Source organism: Acipenser ruthenus, chromosome 29 (assembly GCF_902713425.1).
Source record: "Acipenser ruthenus chromosome 29, fAciRut3.2 maternal haplotype, whole genome shotgun sequence".
NCBI lineage: Eukaryota > Metazoa > Chordata > Actinopteri > Acipenseriformes > Acipenseridae > Acipenser > Acipenser ruthenus.
This window is the reverse complement of record NC_081217.1, coordinates 4,932,948-4,950,148: the sequence shown is the minus strand read 5'-3', so window position 1 is coordinate 4,950,148 and position 17,201 is coordinate 4,932,948. Positions and strand designations below refer to the sequence as shown.

At 43.4% G+C, this 17,201-nt stretch overlaps 1 protein-coding gene across 2 annotated transcripts; it reads left to right on the top strand.

Moving 5' to 3' along the window:
• The first annotated feature begins 692 nt into the window (after window positions 1–692).
• LOC117422986 (nuclear receptor coactivator 6-like) lies at window positions 693–15,374 on the top strand. 2 transcript variants are annotated; one of them, XM_059003910.1, is made up of 15 exons: window positions 693–963; window positions 2,032–2,310; window positions 3,020–3,175; window positions 3,503–3,625; window positions 4,017–4,112; window positions 4,226–5,146; window positions 5,467–5,613; window positions 5,935–7,081; window positions 7,302–7,423; window positions 7,713–10,637; window positions 10,723–10,779; window positions 10,979–11,009; window positions 11,487–11,528; window positions 11,739–11,899; window positions 12,179–15,374. In XM_059003910.1, exons 2-15 carry the CDS (start codon window positions 2,073–2,075, stop codon window positions 12,229–12,231), a joined length of 6,219 nt encoding a protein of 2,072 aa, XP_058859893.1. In that variant the 5' UTR covers window positions 693–963; window positions 2,032–2,072; the 3' UTR covers window positions 12,232–15,374. The 2 variants fall into 2 exon arrangements, with proteins under 2 accessions (XP_058859893.1, XP_058859894.1); XM_059003911.1 differs by lacking the exon at window positions 11,487–11,528.
• The last annotated feature ends 1,827 nt before the right edge of the window (window positions 15,375–17,201 follow it).

Sequence of the window (17,201 nt, the reverse complement as noted above, 5' to 3'; positions counted from 1 at the left end):
GTACCATGGTAAATGACTATGTGGTGAGGTTCCTTAGGGATCTACCTGTTCCCCATGTGCGGAACTGGGTTTACAATACCGTAGGTCTAAATAGGGCTGCTCCAAAACCTTTTAATCTCATACACCCTACATTGCATACCTTTTTACATCATAGTTTTATTGCATAAATCCGAATATGAATAATCCGACCCTGGGTAGAAAAACACTTGCGGTACGATGCGGTGTTTTACAGTTTGTTTGTTTTATTTATGTATGTGTTTACTTATTAATTCGTTTTATCATTCTTTACCATACAGGGTTATTAGAAAGTCAGTTTACCACATCAGTGAGTGCGTTGATGATATTACTTTCTAATCACCCTGTATTTCAGAGTAATATAATGGCGACGATTCCCTTTACTATCTTTACCTTTTAATATTTATGCATACACTTTGCTATGCTTTTCCCATGGTACAGTAAACTTTTCAGGGCTGTTTAGAACAATTGATGCAAGCAACATAATATGTTTACATATTGTATTTATTGAAATATTCAACAGTTTACACACGGTAATATTATTAGACACAAAATACACACTTACTGTGATTGGCCTTGCTCTCGTCGAATCGTGTTTCACTTTACTCGTTTTCTCACAACCTCAAAGCCAACCGTGTTTCTTGTTCTTAGAGGGTAAGCTTACAAAGCTAGCGCATCGCAGAGCTTATTCGCCCAGTCGCGCCTACGTTAGAAATCTGACGTCAGGCGATTGGAAGCGATATAGTGAAAGGGCTCTGTTGCCTTTACGCTTCTTACGCAGCGTACAGCCGAATACATTCTTCAGAGAAAAGTGCTTAGCTCCTGTTTGAGAATACGAAGAAGCTCTCCAGTGTCCCCCTCCCCTCCCCCGTGTTGTTGTCAGGGTTGCCAGACACCTCGGTTTTTTTGTTTCTGATCAGCAGGGTTTGTTTCGGATGGAGTGAACAGGTAATGATTGGAATGCCTGTTTTGTATTTATTTTGTTCGAGTTAAAGAAAACTAAAATAGTGAAACCGGGAACCAGAGAACCATAATTCAGGCTGGAGGCAGATATCGGCTTGCGGAACCGGTATCTATGGCTGAAGTATACAGGGCCTGTGAATGACTGCAGTGTTGCCGTATTTTATCGGAAACCTAGAATCTCACGGAGTTATAGTACCGTATTCTGAGAAAGTAACTCGGCTAAGCCTAAATTGAGATGTGGGGTGATACTTAGTTATGCTGTACCAGTATTCATATTTATATAGCAGTTATATAAATATCCGTGTGCTGGAAACATGCAACCAATTTTCCTCCACAGTTGCTAGGGCGAGCGAGCTCCGCATTTGATATTATTACTAGCTAGTCTACCTATGTTAAATGTACAGTTAGACAGAACGTGATGCGCTGGTCTTTGTAACACAGTCGTTTGATCGCAGTGTTTCTCGAACAGCAGTGGTAGAAAACAAACAAACACACTGTAATACAGTAAATACTACTTGCATCACCCAGTTTGTTTGACATGGAAGCATGTCGGTTACGTTGGTGGGGTACAGTACTACAATATGTGTATGCAATATTTACAAGAGTAATCGACTGGAATAACTAATAGTTGCTAGACAACAGAGGTATATAATATTTACTTGCATCTAATATAAATACGTATTACCGAAGCATACGTCTCTCGGATTTAGATTGAAATGTATTACGCGTCAGATAACTTCTTTTGTTTACCGTAATGTGGATTACTGAGATTAAAAAATGTGTAAAATAAATCACTAAATCATCTTTAAGTTTTTTTTGTATATATTAAAAAAAAAAAAATCAGTTTTGTTGCCATTAGTTAAAACATAATCTGAAAGCTTCTGATAAAGGCTTCCTCTTTCTGTTTTATAAAATATAAAAGCTAATGAAATTACAAAAACAGGGTCCAAAAATATTGAGCTGTCTGTAAACCTCATCATTCTTTCAAGTTTTGTGTCCTGGCATGAACAGAATAAATATCTCAAACACTATAAAGTATCTTGTTTCCCCAAGGTGAGTAAGTGACTCCGCCAAGCCGCTGTACAGTGGGAGCAATGGCAGACTTGCAGGCCCGAGAGGTCATCACGGTGTGGCCAGCAGCCATGGTCAACCCAGACACAGAGCAGGACTCAGGGCTTGAGGAGGAGGAGGATGATGACCACTCAACCCAGCAGAACCAACATGAGGATGACTCCACTATCTTCATCGCCTTCCAGGGCAACATTGAGGACAAGGACTTCCAAGCCAAGTTGGACAGGATCTTGGAGAGCGTACCTGACATGCTTCAATTGGGTATAAATACCTTTTGTGTGTTCATTTTGGTGAGCATGAAAGGTACTAGATTGAAAACCATGGAGACAGCATATCTACATTTCTGTGCAGGGGCATTAATTCCAAAGAAACAGGAACGTGCTTGCAAATTTGAGGATGATAATGTAAAAAAAGCTTTTTTTTTTTTTTTTTTTTTTTTGGTCCTTGCATGGAAACCTCTTATTTGCCCTATTAGCCTGAAGGGCCCGCTGGGGCAGTTCACTGTCAAAGCCCATTCAACCTGTGACCTAAGATAGCTGCTTTCCACTGTGAGCTAAGCTTACACCACCAAATTCAAACCACTTGTGACCCAAGACGGATTTAGACCCAGGTCTTTAGAGGTGAAAGTCTAGTGCTTTATCTTGTGCCACCATCTGGATGAGAGGGTACCAAAACAAAACCAAAAAACCCTACTTATGAACGAACTGAGCTGCTTCGTTAGTATGGCTTATATCCCTTTCGGTCACTGAGTGCAAAGTTGTACTGTGTTAAGTTTCCCATTTGTGTATCTATTTTGTAACGCATAGATTTAAAAAAAATTGTGACAGACAGGGATATTAAGTCACATACTGTAGAAAACTACCAACAGAAGTATTTTGCCAGTGCAGGTGTGTTGGTAGAGGACTTAACTACAGCTTTGTCCATGTTGGTACTTTCTCACTTTCCCTGAACTTTTGTTTTCCATTGTAAGGCTATGACAGGCTGAGCCCACAGCACGTGGAGCCCTGGAACAGTGTGCGGGTCACCTTTAATATCCCCAGAGATGCGGCGGACCGTCTACGCCTGCTCGCCCAGAACAACCAACAGCAGCTGCGAGAACTAGGAATCCTCTCTGTGCAGATCGAAGGTATACACTGCCTTGCAAATACTTTAAAACAACTGTCTGTGGCTACTACATTTTGTGGATGGGCAACACTGTTGCTAAAAACATGTTTTGGTTTTGGGCTTCCAAGCAGAACAAAGTTTAAGGACATCAAGGACAACCTGTACATTTTGTCTTTGCTGTGAAGTAGTATATAAAAGTGAACATGTTTTATTCTAGATTGAGTCCTGTCATAAAAATAGTTATGAAATACAATACATTCTTCTGCATGAATTTACTTCAGGTAAGAAATTGCAATAGGTTTTGTATTTTTTAAATGTAGTGGCCCTTAATCTAATCCGATTGTTTTAGGTGAAGGTGCCATAAATGTGGCTTTAGTGCAAAACAGGGGTCAAGAGGTCAGAGTCAATGGGCCCATGGGACCAGCCAATCAGATGAGGATGGAGGTGGGCTTCCCAGTGCAGCCAGGTCCAGGTAAAACAAACACATTCTCAGTTTGAATACTTTTTTTCAGGGCACATTTAGTCTATTTATACCTTCAAGTGGTCTTTTGTCTTTGTCTAATGTTGAACTGTAGCTTTGCTGTTCTATTTGGTGGCCTAATTCTATATAGAAATAATAAAACTGACAGCACAAATAACCCTAAAATAATTTTAGGTTGTTATTTTAGATGTTAAAAAGTAGCATAGTGTAATGGGAACACAGCAAGTCTCGGTGGCACGAGTTTGAGTTGTCTGAGCAGTTTTAGGATGTAAATGTAAGGGCGTAGTTTCTTTTTATTGTCCAACATTAATAATTCTATTTGGAATCGTGTTTTCCTGCCGCAGCACATTGGATTTCAGTGCCTCACTTCCTATGCTTACAGGCACAATCAGAATGAACAATCCCTCTGCGTCTATGCTTGCTTCAGGAGGTAACCCACAGATGCATGTCAGGACACCACGCCCACCCTCACAAACTGGTAAGGCTCTCTAGAAAACAGGGAGGTCACACATCTTAAAGAATACTGTGTCATTTCATAACTAAACACATTACACTTTGTTCATTCCTTGTGCCTTTTTGTTTTCCTCCCAGATGCATTGGACCCCATGCTATCAAATTTAAACATGCAGCAGCTGCAGCCTGCACACTCATCAGTCTCCATGCAGCCCCAGACTCACCCCATGCAGGCAATGCAGACTAGCAGGCAGCTTAACCCAGTGACCCTGCAGCAGCTTCAGCAGCAGCAACAACAGCAGCTTCAGCAGCAGCAGCAGCAGCAGCAACAACAGCAGCTTCAGCAGCAGCAGCAGCAGCAACAACAGCAGCTTCAGCAGCAGCAGCTTCAGCAACAACAACAACAACAACAACAACAACAGCAGCAGCAGCAGCAACAACAACAAACCCCACACCCTGCACTAGGGGGCGCTCGCACTCCATTCTCCCCACCTACCCAGATTCCCATCCCTGCCGGCTGGAACCAGCTTCCCTCGGGGGCTCTCCAGCCACCCCCTGCCCAAGGCCCCCTCGGAGCTGGTTGGAAGAAAGGACCCCAACCTGGGCATCTGGCACCCCGGCCTTCCTTGGCAACAATTCAGACCCCTAGCCACCCACCACCCCCCTATCCCTTTGGAAGCCAGCAGGCTGGCCAGGTATTTAACCCAATGGGACAGCCACCTGGGAATGGCCAATTCTCAGCCCCACAGCCCAAGGTCCTCCAGGGGCCTCCCGGAGTGAGGGGTCCCCCTCCTTCTGCACCACCTCAGTCTCATCTCTCCGCCAAGTCGCCAGCATCCTCCCCATCTCCCTTTCAGCAGGGCTCTCCCGGGACACCCCCCAACATGGGACAGAACCAGGCTCAACTGGGCCCCCGTCCCTCCGGTCCCCAGGGGTTCCCACAGGCTGGCGGCTCCCCTGGGCGGGCTGCGATGGGACAGCAGGGCAACATGCAGCCCGGCTTCATGGTGATGTCACAGCAGAGCCAGGTGTCTCAGGTCCCTCATTCTGGCATAGGAGGTAATTTTACCTGTTTGTAGTGAAGGTATTCCGAGTAATGACTTGTCAGTTTTGGAATTGTCCCACTCTGAAATGTTGGCATTATCTGTCTGTGTACAGTAACTCGTATTTTTGTATAGAATAATTAGACATTTCTCTGATTTACTTGCTTTGTTATTACTTGGCTTACAAACTTGTTTGTGAACTTCTGTTGTATGACTAACAGAGATTAGTGAAGCAGTATTGAAAATTAGCTAATGCTAGTAGCTTGTACAGCACCGGAGTACATTGTGTTAAGTTTATCTAAAGGACCTGTCTCGTTGTTCCTCTCCCCACTGAAGGTATCCCTAAACGGCTGTCTATGGGGTTCCCCAACGTACAAGGCAATCAGAACTTTCTCCAGGGCCAGGGCCCCCCCAGCACTGCTGGGACCCCAGTCAGCAACAGCAACCCTCAGCTGCAGAGCAGTCTGAGCATTCAGCATGCAGGTGCGTGACCTGTCCTGTCCTCCTAAAGCAGAGCTTCATCAAAAGATTAAAACAAGATAAGGTAGATGATAGTATAGGACGTCTCGGTTTATACCAGTTAATTGGTAGTTGACACGGGACGTATAATACTTCCAACACTAATCACTTTACTCTCCTTGGTTTTTGTATAGATCAGCTTTAAAATGACTCTTATTACTTAAAATGAAGAAAGAAGAATTTGTGAATCCGCCGCGTTGAGCAAAATTTTTCTGTATATGATGATTAGTTAAAGTAACTTTAACTGTTTTTTTTTTTTTTTGTTTGTTTTTTTCTTGTGCCCAGGAGGCCAGCCGTCTACCTCGGCTAATCAGATGCAGGGTCCACATGGCCACACAAATGTGATCCAAACCAATATGATGGGTCTGCACGGTGGTATGAACAATCAGCCAGTGGGGAGTGCTACGGGAGGAAACCTAGTGCAGACCCAACAGGGCCTCCAGGCTCAGATGATGGGTTTACAGAACCAGCCTACGCCCTCCTCCCAAGGCCAGAGTGGGGGCCAGATGATCTTGTCTAGGGCTCAGTTGGTCAACCAGGGGCAAATGCTGGTGAGTGGCCAGAATCCTAACATGGGCCCTCAGCGGGGGATGACCCCACCCAAACAGATGATGCCCCAGCAGGGTCAGCAGATGATGCAGGGTCACGGGCAACTGATGGGGAATCAGGGGCAGCAGGTCATTTTGCAGCAGAACCCCATGATAGAGCAGATGATAGCCAATCAGATCCAAGGGAACAAACAAGCCTTTGGGATTCAAGGCCAATCAAACATCATGCAAGGGCAGATGATGAGAGGGCAAGCACCTAATGTGCAAGCTGGTCTGGGTCAGTTCCAAGGACAGATGTCTCAACAGCAGCAGCAACAGCAACAGCAGCAGCAGCAACAGCCACAAGTTGTATCAATGAATGGAAATCCCAACCAAGTAATGGGCCTCCATGGACAACCCATGAGACTACCAGGAGGCCACCACTTAGTCCAACAGCAGCTGCAGCAGCAGCAACCACAACAACAGCAACAAGCACAGCAGCTCAGTGACCCCAGTGGAGGTGCTGGAGATATGACTATGCAGCAGCAGATGCTCCCAGATGTTCAGCAACAGCAGCAGGGTGGAATGGTGGGACCACTTAACATGCAGGCTGGCAATAGCCACTTTCACGGCATTGGGATGCCCTTCAATGCCCAGTTTGGGGGTCAGATGGCGATGGGTGGCCCTTGTATACAGGCTGGTTTCCCTGGTAACAAGGACGTCACCCTGACTAGCCCGCTGCTGGTCAACCTGCTGCAGAGCGACATCTCGGCTAGTCAGTTTGGACCTGGTGGGAAGCAGACGGGAGCCAACCAGGGAAAGCCCAAGAAGAAGAAGCCCCCCCGCAAGAAAAAGAACAACAACAATGGGGTTGTTGGTGGGCAGCAGCCAGAAGAGGCACTGGGGTAAGAACAGCAGTCTATCTATCAGAATACATGTCCACATTGATACAGACATTATGTATGTCGCTCTTCTTAGTGGTTGGGGGGGGTTTGTTTTTTTTAAAAACAGGTTGTAACTGGGGCACTGCTTTTCTGTGGTTGAAAGGTTTCTAATCAAATGTCACATAGCACTGAAAATGGCACACTGATCCATGTTCATGTAATGTCATTGCTTTTTCTTTAGTGGTCCAGATGTGCGGCCTCCAGGAATGGCAGACCCAGAGCCTCAGATCTTGAGTGTGGAGCAGGGAGTTGGAATGGACACTGCAGGCCCAAAGCTCTCAGACTTCACCAACAGACCTCAGGGTAAGGGAGATGAACGTTTGCATTTTAAGTTTTGTAAGAAGGTTCGGCTTTCTTGCTCAAGCATCTTCTTTAAACAATGACATTTCATTGTATTGATTTAAGTAAGTAAAACTTGGCTATTTCAAAATGGGAGGGAAGCCATGGTAACAAATTAAGATATTACTCTACAAAGAACCTTGTTTTTTTTTTCCTGTTGCATCAGTTCAGAAAAAGTGTCCTCTTTCCCAGTCTCAACTGAGTGTCCTCTCTTTTTTGGTTTCTAACCACATTTTTGTGTCTCTGGTGTTAGGGTTTCCTGGACAGCCAGGAGATCAGAGAGCAATGCAGCAAATGCCCATTCAGTTCATGCAACATGGACCACCACCACAGCAGCAGCAGCAGTTACAACAACAGCAGCAGCAGCAGTTACAGCAGCAGCAAGTGCAATCTCTACAGTCAGGCCAACAGGGGATGATGTCCCAAGGTCAAACTCAGCAGCATCATCTACATCAGCAGCAGCAGCAGCAGCAGCAACAACAACTACAGCAGCAGCAGCAGCAGCAGCAACAGCAGCAGCAGCAGCAGCAGATGATGATGATGCTCATGATGCAACAGGACCCCAAATCTGTCAGATTGCCTGTACCTCAGGGAGGTCCTCAACCCAGGGGACTCTTAAATCCTGGAGATGTCCAGAGGGTGCCTGTGTCCCAGCAAGGCAACATGCCCGTGATGATCAGCCTCCAAGGTCCAGGTGCTATACCACCGTCCCCAGATAAGCCTAGAGGTCCCCTCATGGTGAACCCACAACTTGCAGGTGTTGCAAGAAGAATGCCTTTCCAGGATGCGGCACAAGGAGGCCCTGCCTTGACCTCTGAGGATGGCACTTCCTTGCAGGATGGCACTTCCATAGAAGGAGGACACCAGGCTGGCAACGGGGTACCCCAGTTAGTAAGCACTCCAGGTCCCAACCAGCTCCTGATGAAGCCTGGGCCCTCAGCTATTCCTCAGCACCAGGGAGCAAGCCCCCAACAGCAGCTTCAACAACAGCTTCAACAGCAGCAAACTGCCCCCATGTCAGGTTCACACAGTCTTCATTTTCCCAATGTTCCCACCTCCTCACAGACCTCCCGGCCCAAGACACCCAACCGGGCTAGCCCCAGACCCTACTACCCTCATACCCCCACCAACCGTCCTCCTAGCACAGAGCCCTCCGAGATCAACCTGTCCCCAGAGAGGTTAAACGCCTCCATCGCAGGCCTCTTTCCACCACAGATAAACATCCCTCTGCCTCCTAGGCAGCCCAATCTGAACCGAGGCTTCGACCAACAGGGCTTGAACCCTACAACTTTGAAGGCCATAGGACAGGCCCCAATAAATCTGGGCTCCCTTAACAACAATGGGCAGCAGGCTTTCCCCCAGAACACCCCTGGGTCCTCCCCAGTTGGCAAACAGCACTCCACGGGCGGCCCTGCCAAAAGGGCCAGTCCGAGCAACAGCAGACGCGCCAGCCCTGCTTCCAGCCGCAAGACTACCCCCAGTCCAGGACGGCAGAATGCCAAGGCAGCCAAGCTTGCCATAAATTCTTCCCCCAGCCAGCCCCTGGTGAACCCACAAAACATGCTGGTCAATCCCCTTCCTGTTTTGCCCAGCCCTGTCGGTAGTACCTTGCCTCCCTCTACATTGGGCCAGCAGCACATGCAGAGCCCCTTCCCCGCTGGTCCTGTTGAAATGAACAAGGAGGGGCAAATGGCACAGGTTGAAGGACGACAGGTTGTGCAGCCTCCAAGTGACCTCCCTGTGTCTGAGATAAAGAGTCCCCACTTACCCCAGGAGAAGAAAACCACTTCTGTGGAAGAGTTTACTCGACTTGATACTCCAACACACGACAAAGCCCAACCGGTTGCTCAAGAGGAGTCCAAAGCTGCTCCTTCCCCAGCTTTGAGGGAAGCCCCGACTTCTCTCGGTCAACTGCTTGATAATTCAGGCGCTCCCAATGTTTCCCTTAAGCCTGTTCAGGAAGGACTGTTGGAAGAGGAGCTGAATCGGAAGGAGACCCCATCTACCTTTCCACGGGATCAGGAGCCCCTTCGCAACCCTGCCACCACTCGGAGCTCTGATACCAGCGTTCCTGACATGAAAGAGCCAGCACCAAATCCTAACCCTGTGCAAAGTGTCCCAGCTGTTTTACAGAGGTCAACGCCCTCAACCTCCATCTCGTCCAATCAGATCACTGTTTTTGTGGCGTCAAATCCCATCAGCTCCTCAACCAGCACTTCTCAAGTACCACCTACTATTGTCTCCTCAGTGGTCTCGGCTCCCCCCAACTCCCGCCCACCCCAGTTCATCACAGGACCTGTAATCATCAACCCAATCTTTCAAGTCATGAAGGGGTCTCGGCCTGGCCAGCTCCCTGCAGCATCCAGTCCCTCCAGCACAAGCAATGTGTCTAAGCCAGTCACTGTACTTGGCACTCTCCAAGTTCCCCCTAATATACAATTCTCTCAAGCACCTACCACAACTCAGTCTTCAACGATCAATCCCTCCAACACCCAGCCAGGCCACTCCCTTGTTGTAGGACCCCAACCCCCTAATCCGGTGCGGTCAGTAAATGTGTTCCCCCAACCCCAACCTACTGAAACCCCTAAGGAGTCCAATCCTATTGAGATGGCCCCAGCCAAACCCAGCCCTGTTGAGAAACCTTCCTCCCACTCCAGCCCCTCCTCTTCCTCTAAACCGCTTGGCACTCCATCCAGTCCAGGGACCAGCAATAGTAGGAGAAGCCCAATGTCCCCTACAACTGCTGCAGCCAAGGCGACGAGCAAGCCTGACAATAGTGGCCAGATACACATGACCAAACCATGTCAGAGTGTTCTTGAGGTCAACAAGCCATCTGCTGAAATTGATGCACAGCCAGCGGTGGTTTCTGAAGGTCCACAACCCTTGGCCTCTCCAGTCAATGTCCAGCCGGCCCTGTCTGATGGGAAACGCCCTGCCCTCCCTCCTCCCCAGAGTGCTCCGCAGAAAAGCCCCCTGGTCCCAGCCCCCTCTACAGGTGGACCAGCTCTCACTGAACCTTCCAGCTCAGTGGGCTGCTCACCACCTACAGCTACAGCTGGTATCCCTACTGAGGGACATCCTGCTCCCCCAGTGTCCGAGAGCAGCCTGCCAGTAGCACACGGGGACCCAGTAGAGGAGAAGGTGTCTCTGGGAAGCACCGAGCTCACCCCAAGTACAGGTAATTGCACAAAGCACCTAATGGGAGGGGGGTGGGGGGTGACGTTTTCAGGAAACCTTTCTGATTGTCCTGTTTTATATTTCAGCATCCATTCAGCAAGAACCACAACAGCAAGAGATGCCTCGTGTTGAAAAAGCAACTGGTATGTGGTTTAAAAAAAAAAAAAAAAAAAAAAAAGCTTCAAACTAATATTGTAACACAAACGTAAAATCCTGTCTCGTCACTATTAAAACGTAATGCTTCTAATAATTCTTTAAAACGGAGTTCTAAGAACTATGAAAAAAGCAACAAAAAAAAAGTGCTTTACCTTTTGAACTTATGGGATGTTTTTGTTTTTGCAGGACATGAAGTAGCTACTGTAACAGAACAGGGGTAAGATTATTGTTTTTGTAATAATAATGACATTTAACCAGCTCTTGTGGTATCCTTTCTATAAACTGTAATTGTATCTCACAGTCACTTCCACAGGTGTAATTGTATCGCACGGTCACTTCCACAGGTGTAATTGTATCTCACAGTCACTTCCACAGGTGTGGGTGCAGAAATGTTCAGACTGTAGCATTAGTGATACATTTATCTTGTATAATGCCTGTTTTATTAAAGTAATATTCAGCAACACGAGTTGCTACTTTTGTAAAAATAACTCTGGGTTACTCCGTAGTTTACTCTGTTTGTTTGTTTTCATTCACGCAGTGCTTTCCCAGGCTTGGTCTGGTAAGAGGTGGTTCAGTATGTTGGGTGAAATTAAACAATCATGCAAATGAAGAAGTTACTTTTCAAACTTAATTTACAAGAAGAAAATCTGTAATTCAATATAAGTTTATTGCTGTTTTTCCACTTGTATAACAGATGTATAAAGAAAAGAAAGATGACTGTTCACGTTGACCCAAGGTATGTATGTATGTATGTATGTATGTAGCTTAACCATGCATCTGTCACTGCAGCTTTATCATCAGGTTCAGGACAAGGGGAGAAATCTGCACAAAGAGAACAACACTGAATCGGGAATGGTTCCCAGTGTCAACTGCTGGGAAAGAGGTATTGGTTGTTTTGAACTCTCTCTATACACGCTACAATTAATCACATCTCTCCCTGTTCCAGGGAAGCCAAGAATATCCCCGAGAAGCCGAAGGCCCCTAGCAGACGGAGCTCTCGAGCAGAGAGGGATGTAGAGGAAGGGTCCACCCCGCAGGAGGCAGCTGAGAACGGGCAGCGCAAGAGGTCAGCCAGGCCAGGCTCCGCCTCCACTGCAGCTGCGAGAGGTACAGACAGCTTAACTCAGTAACAGGAGGTCCTCTAACTTGCTTCAGACAAGGCGGTGCAGATAAATCAGTCAAAGAAAGTTCATGCAATGTGAGCTATTCCTAAGTGATATAACAATGAAGATCTCATTTTATTTCATAGTTATTCTGTAAGACTTTAACTAATAAGACCAAAACCTTAAAGCAGTCTTTATACCTAGACAGTTATTGATCTGCTTTAAGTGGTTTGGCTTGTATTAAATTGCATCCTTGCTGAGCTCAATCCCTGTTCTTTTTCAGATACAAACACAGGCGCCAGCCCGAATCAAGCCAAGCGCAGGAAATCCAAATAACACCGTACTGTTAACTTGTGAATTGTAAATGTTTGTGAATTATTTTTACTATTTTTTTTTTTTTTTATTCCTGGGCAAATATTTTTTAAAAGGAAGAATAATTGTGTACAGATTGTTTTAATAATTAATTAATGATAATAATGTTTCCCGCAGCAATGTGAGTTTTATTTTAGGAGTTACTGTCGTTTTCAAACGCTGGAATGATGTTTAGGCACCTCTGATTTATCAATGTCACGAGTATAGTTTTGCTGGAAAGCTTAATTAAATTTTCTACCACCCGCTTTGTGTTTTACACTAGTTAGATTGTATTGGAGGTCAGCTTTTTGTTTTTGATTCTGCTGTAAAAAAGCATTCTCGGACATCTCTTTCTACTATGCCTTCTGTTTTATGGTTATGGTCATAAAAATTGGTCAGCCCTTGGGTATTTAAAGACACATAGCCGGAGGTTCTGATACAGTTCAGTTCAAAGCCAGCAAACCTTTCACTTGAAAAACGATCTCAACTAATCCAAGCGTGGCATTCTGAAGACTCTTAGCAGTGCGCTTCTACACTATGCCCGCTCCAGATGTAGCTTTTACAATCTATTGCATTCAACGTTGAACACCACTAGAGGTCTCCTGAAGTAATGAAGCTCAGACTAAGGCTCCTTGGCAGAGCAACAAAATAGTAATCATTTAGGAACTAGAATTGGAATGTAGAGAAAAAAAAAAAATAGGCATTTCAGTTGTAGTAAGATTAAATACATTCTTAACTTTTTACTTCACTTTTAAAAGACCCCAAAGTGAGACTGAAGCCTCACATCTCTAGTGGCTGGCTCCACAGACCCAGATTGACACTCACCTTGGACTGCTTTGCCTAAGTAGCATTATAGTTTTAAGATTAGTGGTAATTGTGAAACCAGCCTTATTATAGGTATGGTACATCGGTGCAGTATCTGATTTGGATTTTTAGTACCATGCTACAGGTCTGGCTTTTATAGGTGACTCCACATTCTAGTCCTTCTGCATGGCTTCCTCTTCACTCCCATGTCTGCCTGTGCTGCTGTACTCTGGGGCACCAGCTCAAAAACCATTGCACATCCAACTTCTTTATATGCTTTTTTTTTTTTTTTTTTTTTGCTTGTAGTGTTTTAAAAAAAAAAAAAGTCGCAGGAAACTGGTCAATTGGGGTTTAAGAAACTTGATTTTCAGTCATTCTCTCTTTTTTTCACATTTAGTTGTTTTGTAGATGCTTAAATTACTGGTTGGTAGGGCTGTCAGTTAAGCCTCCAAATAGCAATCGATTAATTGGGCACACAAACTCGAATCGTTCCACTAAGTATCTATGATTGTACCGCCCACATACATTGTCGCTCCATCCATCCGACCTGATTATTTTAATGTCATTGCTCTTATAAGTAAAACCACAACATTCGCAACAAGCCTAAAACAATTTAACATACTACAGAAGTGTTACTAAAATATTTATTCCAAACAGATTACAGTACTTTGGAATGTAATCTATATAAACTAGACGAGTTTATGAAAAACTTATTTTATTTTTATTTAGTGACAGCTGCAGCATCATGCATTGCATCTTGTTAATACTGTACCACCTAAACTTCACTATCTGTGGAAATCCCTGCCTATAATAATAATAATAATAATAATAATAAATTGATTCACTTATCACAACATGCATGCCAGCTATACAGGTCAAGCTGATTAACTATGCGCGTTACAAAAATGTAATTTATTGAATCGATTATCCAGTGTTTATATCGATGTATATAATGAAGAATGGAATCGATCGAAAAATTGATTTTCGATTTAATCATAGCAGCCCTACTGGTTGGTCCAATAGGGTGCTCTAACAGTGGCTGAATCGGCAGCATTATCGCTGCATACGTGTGACAACAGAAATGTCTTGGCAAAATTGATCGTTTTTTTTTTTTTTTTTTTCCTTCTGTTTAGTGAAGCTGAATGCATATAGTATTAGAAAGAGAAATTTAGTGAAATATATCAGTGGTTGCAAAATATGAAGTCCGAATAGATCAGTTCTACTCTCTCACACACGATAAACATAAGGTTTTCTTGGACATTTTCAATGCACCAATAAATGTATTTCCTTCACCAGGAATTTAAATGTAAGTGCTCTGTTTGAGTTTGGTATTAACTGTTGACAAACAGGCATGAACAGCATTTTCTATATTGATTAGATATCACTCTATTAGCATAGTTTATGGTATCGGTACTATCTTGCTTATTGTGCATTTGCATTTTAATAATATGTGGTTGGCCTAAATATGGTTTAATATATTCTCTCTCTCTCTGTTACTGTTTAGATCATAAGCCTTAAAGCTGTGCTTTTAGAATTGGTCAGTTTGCAGGCATTTGAAAAGTTCCACTCATCTGTGTCCTACTTCTAGGACCACGAACACTGGGACTGATTTTTTGAAGTATTGCTTAAGTTATAAACTTGTAATGCCAGAGTAACTCCTATACACATAATTTAGCAAATCAATTAAAATCCCTATATCCCAGTTGTATGACACAAATAAAAACACTTTTAAAATGGTTTGTTTTACCTGTGAGAGGCTTTAAGGTGAAACTAACCATATGTGGTTTTTTTTTGTGTGTTTTCCTATATTCTGACTTTCATGCTATTGTTGCATAAAAGTCTTCTGCAAATCAAAATGCCTCTGACCCAAATTACAACCCTGCTAATATACCCACACCTTGGACAATAAATAAGGAAAGCGTTCAGATAATCTGTGATCATTAATGCAGGCCCAGTTATTTTGTCATGCTTGCATACATGCTGGCCCATTTTCATCTTGCATGTTCCATCCATGTCATGTAGAATAACCACCAATTCCTTGTGTTTGCCCATCTTGTTACTCTTAATATTTTAGCGAGACTTTAAAATGCCTTGCTTTGGTTTTGCCTCAAAAAATGTTTTATGTGAATAGAAGCGAACTGGTGTAACATTATGCTTATCTTTTTGTTTAAAAACAAACAAACAAACAAACAAAAAAAACCTTGTAAATAATTTTATAGAATATTTGATGTCAGTGGTTGTAGAAATGGACCAGAAAAAAAAGATACTTAAGATTTGAGATGTAATTGTGTGGTGTTCACAATAAATGTTGCTATTTCCTTAAACACTGTCGGAGTCTTGCTGTAGGGCTCAGGAAGAAAGCTGTAGGGTTATTTTAATAAAACCCTTTTCCATCCATAAATTCAGATATAAAATTACCCAGAGGTTTAATGTCATAGAAAGGTAATACTGTATATCTTACTTAAATTCTGTTTTGTTGAACCATTATCATAAGGTCAAATACTTTTATTTGATTTTAAATAATTAAAAATATTATAAAATGTATGTAGAACTTTTTTTTTTCTTAATTCAAGATCTGCCCAATATGAATACAAGAATGATGTTGTAAACTAGCATGTTTCTGCTGTTGCTGTCCTCTAGCAATACTCCCTGATGTGCTGATTTGATCAGTTTTAGGATAAACTACAGCTAGATTGTATCTGATCATTTTACTGCACTGGGGAATTCTTTTTGATCGACCACGTAGTTTTAGGGGTAATCCTGGGATAACCATGTCAGTCAGGCACATTTGCCAGTTCTGTAAAAATGATTAAATAAAATCCAGAATACTGGTTGATAAAAGACCCCAAGTTATACATCACACTGATTTTTATTGACCGACATCTCCTCTCCCACGTGGCTATCCAAATATCATGAATATGCATATTGAATATACAGCATGGGTATTCATAGTTTGGATTGACCCAAGCATTTCTGACTTCAGCAAATGTGAATGTTGGCTGAGGAAAGTCTTTGTAAAGTGTTCTTGACCATACTGTATATTGGAAGGGATTTTAGGACTCGTGTGAGTGTGGACTTCTCATCCATGTGTTAATGAAACCACTTTCATACCAGATAAGGCTCACGTCTGTGTGTGTGTGTAAAGAGATCACTGTTTAACATGCTTTAATCTTCTTTTCCTGCTATTCAACATGCACATTGACAAAAAAGGGGAATCTACTTGCAAAGGCTATCACTTTGTGTTGCTGTAAGAGAAAGGAAATGATGAAACATGATTCAGGCTTCACCCTGAGTTTTTATTAATCTATTCTCTGGTACCTGCAGTTCAGAATGCACGCTAGACCTTGTTCTTTATTTGCATAGGTCTCTACTGTTCATGAACTGGTATCCTTGGGTATGGGAAATCATCATTCAGAACATTACAAACCATGCAGAAGTGACAGATCATGATCAGGTACACTTGGGGACTGAAGTTTTGAGAGTACATTTTATATTTTAAAATCACCAGTAATAAACAGTAATAAAATGGGGAAAAAAACTACAATGTTTGTCCTACTTTAAAAATCAGGAAGAAAGTCGTATGTTCTTTTTTTATTTTATATAGTAAATGAATCCGTGGGTAGTCAATAAAAAAGGGAAAGAAAACATGATCTCAATATTCAAGTCCCCAGTTTCAAACAACATAGGTGAGTAACAGTAATAATAACAATAGGAAGAATACAAGCAAAATCTAAACTTTTTTTTTTTTTGCTTTTTCATTTTTTCTCCCCCCCCCCCCCCATTCACAACACACAATCTGTACATCAATTACACTCTAACATCACCCCAGTCTAGAGATACAGCACAAGCTATTGTCCACTGCCACTGCAGCCACCATTTCCAACCTCTTGTTGCTTTAAAAAACATTTTAAAATGAGTTTCTACCAATTTAGTGGTTTCTTAAGATTATCAAGCCTGTCACAATTCTTCAAACTGCTCTATAGGCTGCTATAGAAAATATCTACAAAATAATTCCTTGGTATGAAAAGCTAGGAGGCAGTATGGCTTAGTGGTTGTAAGAATGTTTGGTATGTTTAAAGACTCAGGTTCCAGTCTTTTTGCTTGTACTGAATAGGTCTCGGGCATTGTAACTACAAGTCCAGGCTACAAAT